This window comes from Tiliqua scincoides, chromosome 10, assembly GCF_035046505.1.
Source record: "Tiliqua scincoides isolate rTilSci1 chromosome 10, rTilSci1.hap2, whole genome shotgun sequence".
Lineage (NCBI taxonomy): Eukaryota > Metazoa > Chordata > Lepidosauria > Squamata > Scincidae > Tiliqua > Tiliqua scincoides.
Window position 1 is genome coordinate 4,242,954 of NC_089830.1, and position 12,718 is coordinate 4,255,671.

The window sequence follows — 12,718 nt, forward strand, 5'->3', positions numbered from 1 at the left end:
TGGCTGCTTTGTCTGCATAGGTATACAAGTTGTTGGCACCTCTAGAAAAGCTGTGTTGGACCATGGACTCCATTGTCTCCACAGCATTTTACTACTGGAAGAGCAGAACACTGTAACGCTATAGAAAGTCCTGCTTTATTCGCTGCGGAAATATTGGTGCAACTTTACTGAGGTGGGAAAGAGGACTGGGATAATAGTGTAGACTACTGATCTAAAACCAAATTGCCCTGATAAGTGGGTTTTGATGTGAAAACGGCTAAATTTTGACCACCGTCACCACAACACCAGTTAACTTCTATGGGAGGAATATTTAAAGGCTCTTTTTGTGCATGTGTTTTCTTTTTAAAATGTGTTTAATTACAATGTTTAGTTAGGTTTGGTCTTCTGATAACTAAAACATGTCAATCACAAGCAGATGCCTTAAAACGAAGTCCTGTTCTCAAACAACAGTTCTTGTACTGAAGAGTAACATTAAAGAAATGTTGACAAACGTGCTGGCACGTTGGCTTTCATACCCTCTTTGTGCAGTTGTGTGTGATGCACACCTGATATTCTGTAGACATAACCACAGTCCAGCGTAAGTCCCAGATCTTGGAAAATCATTTGCAACACCTTACAACATAATTAAGATGCAAACCATCTTCTGGAAGACCAATGCCTGTTCTCTGTGTTTGGATAACAAAATATTGATCGTTCTTCCCCTTTTAAAAAAGTAGTTCTCAGTGGGGAAATCAAAGAAAAGCTGAGGTTCAGTCTTGGTCTTTTTTTGCTTCAGTCTTGCAAAACTGTCCATAGATTTCTAAGCAGTCTCTGTAAGGATTGAAACTAGGTCACCAGTTGCTCAAGAAAGGAACATTTCACAAGCAAAATCTAGATCTTAAATGAGCTACACAAGCAGGAGAGCTACTATAAGATACATTTTGAAAGATAATTCTATGAGCTTAAAGAGCAAAAAAATACAGTATTGCAAATGCAAATATGTTGTAGGGTTTTTAAAAAAAATTGCTGTTCTACCTAGTACTACTTTTTAAAGACTTTTACAGGATATGTAATGGACTAGTGTTCCCTATGCTTCTGAAGACCAAATAGTGCCTGCAAAATATGCACTTATGGAGCAGCAGGCCATGTGAATAGGAGTGCTAAGCTTGTGTTTACATTGGGTCACTTGGAATCTCTCCCAAGAGAAAATAATAAAAGTCCTTCATCTTGTACCTTAATCTTGCTTTTAAAAAGAAAATGGGCCCTCTCTACAGGCATCTGATCCACTTGTGGATGGTGCAGAAGCATTCTTGCTACACTGTATTTGGTGTACATTCTGGTATTTGGGGCTGTGTGTTTCATAGTTGCTCTTTAGTAACTACTTCCATGTTAAATTATTTTTCTTTTACATATGGATAATAAAGAAGTAGATACAGCAACAGCTTGGTAGCTCAGGGGTGTCTTAGTCGTTTCATACAGAGGGCCAAAGTTAGCATTCAGGGCTCTGGCTGAGGACCGGAAGTGATGTCATTAAGCAGAAAGTGACATCATTAAGCAGCTAATGGCCAGAAATCAGACCTTGTTCTCAAATAGAAACTCGTTAACTGCAAATGACAGAAGAGAAAGTATGCAAATCTTGATCATATTTCAAGATTTGGGAAAGCCCAATTTTCATGTGGGCTGCCGTTTCAGCTGTAACACCTCAGCAGCTGAGAGCCTGAGGGCCGGATAAAAATCTTCAGGGGACCAAATCTGGCCCCTGGGCCTTATGTTTGACACCCCTGGGTTAGCTGGTTATCCTAAAACTGACTGATGAGAACGTCTCACCTAATCCTTTTTGCTTTTATCTGGGCAAGGCAGTTGAACCTACTTGTAAATGGACAGCTCCTGATGTAAGCTGGCCCTCAGTTCTTCCAACTCCTGATTCTTTTGTTGTTGAAGTTGAACTCCATTCTTCAGTTCCCTAAGTCTGTCTTCCATCTCCTCCACCTGCTCCTATGGATAGGAAGAAAGTGCCAGCATTAAATTGTCCTGGTGTTCTGGAAAGGACATAAACATGGCTGCAGTGTGTGAATGGTGATGGAAGATATCACATTTTGCCGTCAACATTGAAATTTCATATCTGGATTAAGAGAGACTGAAAAGTTGACCGAGCACTGACCAAATATGATAAGACTTCTTTGCCTTCCCACGGATTCTGTGTAACTGGTCTGGTGCATTGTGCTAAAAATAAATCTTTGTCAAGGTAACATGAAAACAAGTGCTGTACAGCATCTGTGACCTGTACAAATTATGTGGATAAGGAAATATGCATAACTTATTCTTTCTCTGATCAGTGGAACATGTTAATAGCGCAGTCCTGAGCATGCCTACTTGGAACTAAGCAGGGATAGGAACTCAAGTCAGGTGACCCATGTCACAAAAACACCTGTTTTTTGCTGACTTGTGCAGATTTTTGAGCCACTTCCATCAATGACACAGGCACTGACTCGAGCCTGAGGCCACTGACCCGGCAATCGGTCCCCACGCATGCAGTCTCGAGTCTGTGTCTGGGTGTGTTTGCTTACTTTTTTCATGATGTGAAAGACCTCGTGGGGCCATCATTCAGACCAGGAGAGCAGCAAGGAAGTTCTAGCCAGGAGGCAGAGAAGGGTTAATGTTTTGCTTTTCAATTGAGCGAAGGGGGTGGGAACAGCCTCTCTTAGCCAGCTCTGAAGGAACTGATGATCAAGGATGGGCAGTCTGATTTGTTTCTTTGGATGAGGCAGGGCAGAAGGATGAGCCCAAGGGGGTTCTTGCCTTACAATTGGCTGGACAACCAGGGAGGAGGAAAAAGGAGGAGGGGAACCAGGGGAATACTCATGATTCAAGTCTTTTCAAGTCATGGAAACGTGCTGGGCAACTTGGAATGTCTACCCGTTAGGGCTCATTTTCGAGTCAAGTTGGGGACTTGTGTCTTGACTCAATTCAGCCTGTGCTTGACTTGCCCATCCCTGGGTCTAAGCCTTGTTGAGTAAAATGGGGTTTACTCCTCAATGTTTAAGACTGCAGCCTAAGCTTCCTTTGGCTTTGGTGACTTCACCTCGTGTCCACACATCTTTGCAGCAGTGAGGGGTAGATATTTGCTTTAAAAGACGTACGTGAGATCCTCAGGACTCCAAATTATCTACTACGCTGTCTTTTTTTTCTGGACATGCCTGGAATCATGGAGCCTACGCAGCCCTGAACCTAATTTTTGCATCTGGTGAGGCTGCAAGATTGAAACTTAAGAGAAGCAGCAGTGCCATGTGCATATAGGGATTGGAGCAGCCCCTCTTCCAATGCATTTCATTTGATTTCCACAATATAAAGATCCCCAAGGCAGCTGTTGTAAAGGCACTGAAGATATTCATCTTCACTCCAGAAGCCTGATGATGGCTTAACGTGGGGCAGGTGTGCTGCAAATGGCAGGTATCATCAAGGAAGTTCAGTTGCCAAGTCACTAATCGGAATATGCTATGCACATTTACTCCAGTTGTACAAATCCTTTTTAAAGTTCAATTTACTCCCATAAGACTTCCTTAAAAGTGAAAAAAGTTTTCAAGCTACTTCCTGCTCTTCTGGATGGTCCTACATCCAAAATCGTGTTAATGTTACTTTAGTTGTAGAGCTGAAAGGGGAACAACAGTATCCTGGTTTGTTGGCAGAGGCATTCCTTGCCTGGCAAGAGTGGCAACACATTGTAAAGAAAGCCTCTTTGCTGAGGTCATGCCCAGACCACTCATCTCACTCTTTAACTGTTTATCCTTAGCTTTAAAAAAACAAATCACCATCAGGGTGAGTCACTTTTCAGATATTTAACAAGTCTTAATATACAGGAGTGGCTGGCTGCAGTATATTCTGTGCTGAATGTCACAGTGACTTGGCATGTGACCACAGTCCTGTCCAGGTGTGCCAAAGTCCCTCTGCTCAGAAGGGTACCAACCCTGGAGCCTTAAGGATTCAGTTTTATTTGTCCCTCAGCTTAAGAGTATGGAATGGTTTGAATTTCTGCATATTAATCTCATCTTTGAAGAGTCAAGATGGAGAGGCCTACTCTCTCAATTGGAAATGTATGGGGTCAAGAAATAGTTGTGCAGCTGTGTAGGGGGGCATGGCAGAACTCCATGCATGCTCAGAGGCTGTTTCTTTGCATGTTGCAGTACTTGGGGCAGGTATTTAAATGAGGTGCCAGAGTTGAGCTTGGCCCAAATTTGGTCTTCCTGGCACCTCTGATGTTAATGCAAGATGTTTTGGGTTCCCCTCAAAGATTCCATTTAGCTGAATGCATAACAGGCCAGTCCTCTTCACAGAATACTTGTAGCCTAGCCTTGCCACAAAAATAGGTAGTTATTTGTGACTAGAGAGCACTGATCACATGCTCTAAATAAATATAGCTCATGGGCTAGTACATAGAAAAAGCAGGGCAGGACCATCTTCCAAATACATTTTTGCAATGTGAAAACACAAAAAAGACCAAAGCAGACATCCTCCATGGGGACTCTAAATGAAATGTTAACAAAGGCAGATAACTAGACAAACCTTGAAGCATCGGTCGTGCATATTTCTGAACCTGCCAAATGCAAGTCTCCACCACAGAAGCAAGATGGTAGATTCAGAATGTAGCTCTTGAAAGTGAGAGCTTGCGTCCTCAGCAGAGGCACAGAAGGGATTAGATGCATCTCCCTGAGGTGCTTGCATCAATCTGGGTTCCTGCTACAGTAATTTCCTCTGTTACCAGACAGCAGTGCTGGGTCAGCAGTGCTTTTAGAGTTGGGTATTTTCTAGCATCTATAAATAACCTTTAAGTCAAGAGAGACAGGTGGCTGCTAGTGAGGGTGATGAGCGTGTAATTGTTCCTCCAGATGTGAGGAGGAGTGGGTGCTGACCAGGGTGGACTCCAGAATGTCTGACTCCTTTTAAAGGAAGGGCACTCGCATTTCAGTTGTTTCCGTACTGTCCTGCCAGAGCAGGCCAAAGGATGTCCTTGTCATCCAGCGTTTTGAGGCCTTCTAATTTCTGAGCATGCAGTCTGCCTCAGAGCCGTCTGTTTCCCCAGGAACTTCTAACCCATCTGAACTAGTAGCTCTTGCCTGGGCTCCATGTTTAGTATGTGTTAATGTGTAACACGCTTTTGCATATGTTTGTTAGAAGGCCTTCTAGGCTGTTGCTTGAACTCCTACACTGGTCCTCGTTTTGCTCCGGTCACCAGCAGACCGTGGCAAGCAAGTCGTAAAGACTCTAGGAGCTCAAATGCCGTGGATGTGTGAATGCTACTTCCTTGTGCAACATTTTCAAGGGGACAGAAATACCCGAGTTTAGTGATTAGTGTTGAATCTGGGGGGAAAAGTGGAGGCTTGGGTTCAGGAATTTCCCTCTGCACCATCCAAAAAAAGTGGTTGCGACATGGTCTTGACATGTTAATTTACTTGGGGAAATAGAGAAATGTACAATTAGGCTGTGATTTTCAGCCAGAGCTCTCTGTTGCTTATTGAGGATTACATTTCTTCCCTTTAAGTTAATTCTAACAGTACCAGTAATTACGAGTATTGCTCTTCTCTGTTCAGTTGCTGCGGTTAGTTTTTTGTCCTTTTTTGTATCCTTTTGTATGTTTTGATATATTGATATAGTGGTGCGTTTTAATAACATTTGTTGGCAACCTTCAGTCTGGAAAGACTATGGTATCGCGCTCTGAATGGTGGTTCTGGAACAGCGTCTAGTGTGGCTGAAAAGGCCGATTCGGGAGTGACAATCCCTTCCACACTGGGAGCAAGTGCAGTCTGTCCCTGGTCTGTCTCCCTGGCTGTGGGCCTTCCTTCTTTGCCTCTTAGCCTCAGACTGTTGGCCAAGTGTCTCTTCAAACTGGGAAAGGCCATGCTGCACAGCCTGCCTCCAAGCGGGCCGCTCAGAGGCCAGGGTTTCCCACTTGGAGTGGGAGAGGAGTGGTTTCCCACTCCTAAGGCCTTCAGATCCCTCTTGCACATTTAAACTGGATAATAAAACAGACATCTGCGTGGTCCCCCAGGCTTATTCCCAAGTAAGCTGCAGGCTTAATGGGGTTGAGGGGATGGAGTTCCAATTAAATAACAACTGTCCTTTAAGGACTAGAGTGGAAATCCTGTTCCCCAGCCTCCTTTTTCACAAACTAGCCAATCTGAATGCAGAAGCAAAGAAGCTTGGCTAAGCTTGCTAGATTGCATCCACATTAACTCATTTTAAAACTATATTCTCCATGTCATTGAGAGGGTTGGCCCACCTTCCATGAGGCTGACCAGGTCATTGCCTTGGGACTCCCATCTCTTCCTGTTCTATAGATTAAAAAAGGGAGGAACAGAGTAGCTGGTGGAGAGGCGGATGGGGCAACTCTTCCTTTCTAGCCCACCACTCTCTTCTGCTCCATTCCCCCCCCCTTTTTTTTTAATCCATGCAGTGTAAGGAGGACAACCAGAAGAAGCCGTGGCTAGAGTGCAGTTGGGCAAAGCGCCATCTCAAACACTGGGAAGTCTTGGGCTGATCCTGCTCTGTGATCATTGACTGAGCTGAAGCACATGATCATGACCAGCACAGAGTGTGGCTCCTCCAGTTTACATAAGAACAGCCCCACTGGATCAGGCCATAGACCCATCTAGTCCAGCTTCCTGCAGCTCACAGCGGCCCACCAAATGCCCCAGGGAGCACACCAGATAACAAGAGACCTGCATCCTGGTGCCCTCCCTTGCATCTGACATAGCCCATTTCTAAAATCAGGAGGTTGCACATACACACCATGACTTGTAACCCGTAATGGATTTTTCCTCCAGAAACTTGTCCAATTCCCTTTTAAAGGCGTCCAGGCCAGACGCCATCACCACATCCTGTGGCAAGGAGTTCCACAAACCAACCACATGCTGAGTAAAGAAATATTTTCTTTTGTCTGTTCTACCTCTCCCAACACTCAATTTTAGTGGATGTCCCCTGGTTCTGGGGTTATATGAAAACGTAAAGAGCATCTCTCTATCCATCCCCTGCATAATTTTGTATGTCTCAATCATGTCCCCCCTCAGGCACCTCTTTTCTCGGCTGAAGAGGCCCAAACATGTACCATTTTGAATTGCAGGTGTGGAATGATATATCTGGATGCTCCTTTAGGTGATAAACTTTCTGCATACAAACTTAGTGTGTCAGAACAAAAGGTTCTAGGCTAGCCTGTGGGTTTTTAATATGCAGAAAGGGCTGGGTCAGGTGGGCAGGTATTGAATCAAACTAGCCTGGCTCCAGCTCTATGTCAGAGGTGCATGTGAGCCCACAAGGCGTACCCTGTATTGAAGAACTTCCTCGTCCCGTTTCTGCTTAATGAGCAGGATCTGCTCCTCCAGGTTTCTGTTCTGCAGCCACAGCTTGCTGACTTCTCCCTGGAGCGGCCTCAGCGTCTCCTTCAGTTTATGGATCTCGTCCTGTGTCTTTTGCAAGGCTTTGCTGCTGGCCTCTCTCCTTTCCAAGAGCTGCATCAATCTGGGCTCGTAATGTTCCTCTAGGCCTTGCCGGCTCTCAGCCACGTAGCTCTCAAACTCCATAGAAAGCCGCCGGCTCTCCTGCAGATGGCAGCTATCCCTTCGGCGCCTGGGGACCACCAGCTGCTGCCTGACATGCTCCTTCTCTTTCTCACAAGTCTCTCTTAGAAGGCGCAGCTCCTCCGAGAGCTGGCTAGCCCTACTTTCCAATTCTTCCCGGCAGACCGCATGCTGGGCCACCTGGTGCCGCCTGGTTTCGAGCTGGTACTGGCAGGCCACACATTCCCGGGTTACCCTGAACAGCTTCTGCTTGACTTGCCTGATCTCATCCCGCAGGCTGTCTCTCTCCAGCTCCACCTTGGCATGTAACCGGTAGGCCTCGAGGATCTCTTCATGGGCTTGCCTGAGCTCCTCCTGGGCTGGCTCCCTCAGAAGCATGAGTTCCTGGATCAGGCAGTCCCTCTCTCTCTCCAGCTGCTCCACAGCCTCAATGCACTCCTGGAAATGCTTGCCCAGGTCCATGACACTCACAGCCTGGAGCTCAGCCGCATACAGCACTTGGGCTGCCACGGCTTCTGCGATCTCTGGGTCTTGCACAAATGTCACGGCGACGGAATCTGTAGGTAGCGCTGCAGGAGTGTCTGCTTCATTGAGTTCCACAGCTGTTACTGTGTCCCCAGCATGTGGCCCTGATGAGGCTTCTGCATTATCTGGCAACAGGGGTGGCTCGGGATCTGCCATTGCTTTCCTGAAAAGAAACATGGAGCTGTAAATAAGAACTGTAACCTCTAGTGGACAGAAACTGAAGACCATCCTTGTGCCAAGTGGAACCACTCCACTTAGTCATTTCCCAAAAGCTGCAAAAAAGTTGGCAGAACCCAATGGTTTCCCCACCAGTCTTCCTTGCATGATAGCTGGTTTCCATGATTCAAAATCTCACATATCCTGGCAATTATCGCTTGCAGCCATCCAAACTCTTCTACAATGTTTGGGGTACCTCCATTCCTCTTACAAAAGCCTTAATGACTGTAAGTAGCAGGGAGTAAATAAGTAAGAATGAGCTTGGAGGGTGGGGGAAAGCTCTTGTTTCATTCTGTTCCCCCCCTTCCTTTGAAGATAGGCTTAAACATAAAAGGAGCTCTGCTGGCTCCATCTGGGGCCCCCACTGTTAAGGCTAACAGCAAGTTCTGCTCTTCTCCGCGATTGTGTGGTGATCTTCATTTAGACAAGCAGTAGTTCTGAGCCAGCCCATATGCTGTGAATGGCATGTGTCCGTCCACTTGACCCTCCACCCCCCAGCCAGGTAAAATAAAATGGTTTGAATGTGGTATTTTAAAAGCTGACATCGATCAAAACCATAATTGTGTGACCTTTTGTTAACTGCTGAGTTGTGTTTTGTCTGCGCCATTTTAGTTAGCTGGAATTTTTTATTCCCTCTTGTGATGTTGCTGGTTTAAATTGTTTTACTATTGTGTAAGCAGCCTTGATTGCCCCTTTAGGGAGCTAAAAAGGTGGCAAACAAATACAGATAACTAGGGAAGAGGTGAGACCAAGCAATCCACCCTTAGGTCCTCTGCTATTTTCCTGAAGGGTGACAGCAGCTGTGGCAGAGCAGAGGAGGCATCGGATTGGGAGCAAATGATAAACAATGTAGGGCTTTTCTTTGGGGAAAAAGCAAAGGGGGAAAGGGCAAAACCCCCTCTTCTTCCCCCCAACCACAGTCCCAATCAGCTCTTGCCCTCCTCTGCTGTTACAATACAGCCACAGACCCAGTCCCAGATGTCTCGAGATGTCACCGAGAAAGAGCAGGTGACTTAAGCTCACCCAGCAACTTCAGGGTTGATGTTGGAGCCGAACCAGAGACTTCTTGACTCCAGCTGGTGGTTGTTTCTGGGGTGGAGCAGGTGCTTTGCAGGTACTGGTGGGGGGGGCAGGTGCAGGCACAGAGTTTTAGCTCTCTTGGGCGCTGGGCCCTCCTCAAGCCAGTACTGTGCTTGGGTGTGTGCAACTGGCATGATGCTTTAAGGAGGTGCCTGCTCTTAAGGGCCAAGAAGCCTTAAGTGCACTCCAGCAGGGCTGGCTGGGAAGACAGCTGGGTGCCTGGCTAGGAAACCACCTTGGCAGTGCAGATTATGCCAGCCTGAAACCAGGGCCCAGGGCCTGCCTGCCTGCCTGCCTCTGCTCCGTGCCAGGGCTGGCGACCCTCTGGTGCCCAGCCATGGAGCCAGAGGCTCCGCAGGCGCCGCTCTGCGCTGGATCAGGGCCATTCCGCGTTGTGCTGGGAGGGCTGCCAGCAGTGGCTCCGGGGAGCGAGCCTCCTGGGGACGGGAGGGGGGCCTTCGGCTGGCTGGCCGAGCGCTGCGCGGAGGCAGGGAGCAGGAGCCCCTTCGCAGGGCGCCGGGCAGGCATCTCGCCGCGGAATCCGCTTTCCCAGCGGGGCGGGACCGCAGCTGTTGCCGGCCCTGGCGCGTTCCCAGCGAGGCTGGGGCTGGGCGAGGGGAGCAGGAGAGCGCCGCCAGCCCGGGCGGGGGAGGGAGGGAGGGTCGGACGTCGCCCCCGCCCGCGCTGAGCCCCCAGAGGCCGGCCCCTGCCACCCAGGGGTGCTCCTTCCCGGCCAGCTGCGGCCCCGCCAGGGTGGGCGGATTGACCGGCCAGATCCTGGCGGGGGCGCCCGGGCTGTCGCTCCTGGGGGCCCCCGCACGGCCAGCACCGAAACCCCGCGGAGAGAAGGGCGCTCCCGCCCACGCCAGGCGTTCTTTGCGCTGCCCCAGCCGGCCTCGCTCGTCCCCCTCCCTCCTTCAGGCCGGCGCAGGGGGGCGCCGCCCGGCCAGAGCAACGCCGGCGCTCCGCCTGGGGCAGGACGACGCCCCGGGGGCTGAGCCCGTGAGTCCCGGCGCGGCCAGTGGGGCTCGCTCCCGGGGGGGCCCCCTGGCTGTGCCCTGCCGTGCCCGAGGCGGCTGCAGACCGCGAGCAGCCTGGCCCTGCCCGCCTGGCCGGGCGTCGGAGGGCTCGTCCCCCCCGCGGCCCCCCGCACGCCTTGCCTTACCTTCCTCTCCGCGAGCAGCGGCGGTGATGCCGGGGAAGGAGCGGAGGCCGCCGGGCGCGGAGCCTCCCTGGGGCGTGGCGGCTGCCCGCGCGATGCTCCCCGCCGGGCTGGCGCACGAGGCGAGGCGGGGAGGGGCGGCCGGCCGGCCGGCGGGCGGGGTCTGCCACGCGCCGTCCCTGGCAGTGGGCAGCGCCGGCGTGCTCGGGCTCAGCTCTGGGGGGCGCCGGGCGGAGGGCGAGGCGTCCACCCCGGGGGGCGGGGGGGGGGCGGCAGCCGGCGAAGGGCTCTGCCCCGGGGCGCTCGCCCTCGGAAGACCACCGGGCCAGAGGCGCCTCCGCCCGCTGCCCGCATCTCGGGCAGAGCCCAGAGGGTGTCCACCGGGCGGGATGCGGGGAGCGTCCCAGCGAGAGAGGGGAGTGGCGGAGTCGGGGGCGCCCCCGCCCCCCTCGCCCCCGCACGCTGTGGGGAGGGGGCGGGGGCAGCAGGGCGCAGCCCCCTCCCACGAAGACTGGAGGCGGGGCCGGGCCGGGCCGCCCTCTGCTTGTGGACACAGCCAGGCAACGGCTGCGGGTGCGTCAGCCGCAAGAGGCACCGTGTGCCAGGATGATGCCCCCGCTGCCCGCAGCTGCCAAGGCAACCAGGGGCTGCTGCCGCAGCAACACCGGAAGCAGGACCCCCCCCAGGACCCTCCACCTTCTGCTGCCCTGGGGCTGGACCCATCAGCTCCCAGGCGCTTCCCCGGTTAGTGCGCCTTCTCTTTCTACCCTCCAGCCCCAGAGCACTGCTGAATGACCTGCCAGGACTGGGGCCTGAGGGCACACACAGCTCCCCCACCTGGCATCAGCATATCAGGGCCCCCTCCTGCCCCCAGGAGCAGAAGCAGGAGTGTGGGGCGGAGCAGGAAGGCAGGCTACACCCAGCACCTCCCATCTCCTCCACACTTCCTTCCTCTTCCGCTCCACCCCCCTCTTCTTGAGATGTCCAGCTTCCTGTATCTCACAGCGGCCCACCAAATGCCCCAGGGAGCACACCAGATAACAAGAGACCTCATCCTGGTGCCCTCCCTTGCATCTGGCATTCTGACATAGCCCATTTCTAAAATCAGGAGGTTGCGCATACACTTGAGATGTGGAGGGGTTGGGGGCAGTCCACTGCACCTGAGCTGACCCGATCCATCTGAGCCTGAGTCACAAGCAGAAGCAGCAGCTCTTTTGCCCCTGGCTGGAGGAAGCTGCACGTGTTGGCACAAACAACTCCAGATACTTGCCTATGGAAGGGTAGTATGTCTGCACCACTTCCTGGCTATTGTCACACAAAGGGCACAGTCCTAACCAGGTCTACTCAGAAGTAAGTCCTGTTTTGTTAAATGGGGCTTACTCTCAGGAAAGGGGTTAGGATCGCAACCAAAATCTGGTGGCCGTTCTGCAAGTCACACGCTGGGGACAATGATCCATTTTACTCCATTCAGATTTCCCCTTCCTATTGGAAGAGCTCTGGTTTGTCAGGCTGGAAGCGTCACCTTTCAAGTCAGTTCCCTCCCAAGGCTGTGGTGGAGATAGAATGCAAGCGTTCCCCAATGGCAAGGCCACCGATGCTTCGTACACCAGTCCCGTCGCGTCCCCATATTGTGGCTGGCAACCAGACGGCAAGTGGCCGCAAGCAATCATCCCATTAAGGGCTCCAACCTGGCTGCTGGTTCAGAGCCCTGTGGCATCTCCAAAAGCATGGCCTTGCAGTTAGACATCATGACATCATGCATCATCACCAGACTTTCCCCAGCCCCAAGCTGTGCATCGCATGGTTTCCCAGGACTTGGAGCTTAAGCGCTGTGCTGGCCACAAGTCCTCCCTCCCTCCCTCTCTCCCTCCTGCCACCTGCAGCTACAGTAGTGGCCATCCCGCTGTGCTTGACCACAGATTGTCCGCCTGCAGTGGGCTTCCTCAGTTGGGCACCATCAGTGAACCGCACACAGGGAAGCAAAGCGGGTTGAGGGTGAACCCTCCTTCCCTGCAGCTTCCATCATCCTGGGTGCAAAGGCCACCTCACTTTCCTTTCCTGGGTCCTGCCTGGCTGCTCAGGGGTCCTGCTCAGGGAAGCTGCTGTTGCTGCAGTTGGTGAGGATCCCCATGGACCCTCTACGGCTCGGGTCCGGGGTATTTGAGGGACCGCCTCCTTCCCTACAATC

General features: G+C 51.5%; 1 protein-coding gene across 1 annotated transcript; it reads right to left on the minus strand.

The window, feature by feature from the left end:
• Positions 1-334: 334 nt before the first annotated feature.
• Positions 335-10,665, minus strand: SYNC (syncoilin, intermediate filament protein). Its single transcript, XM_066638305.1, has 4 exons — positions 10,534-10,665; positions 7,293-8,235; positions 1,850-1,974; positions 335-810 (listed from the first exon to the last, which is right to left on the minus strand). Exons 2-4 carry the CDS (start codon positions 8,226-8,228, stop codon positions 750-752), a joined length of 1,122 nt encoding a protein of 373 aa, XP_066494402.1. The 5' UTR covers positions 8,229-8,235; positions 10,534-10,665; the 3' UTR covers positions 335-749.
• Positions 10,666-12,718: the final 2,053 nt, after the last annotated feature.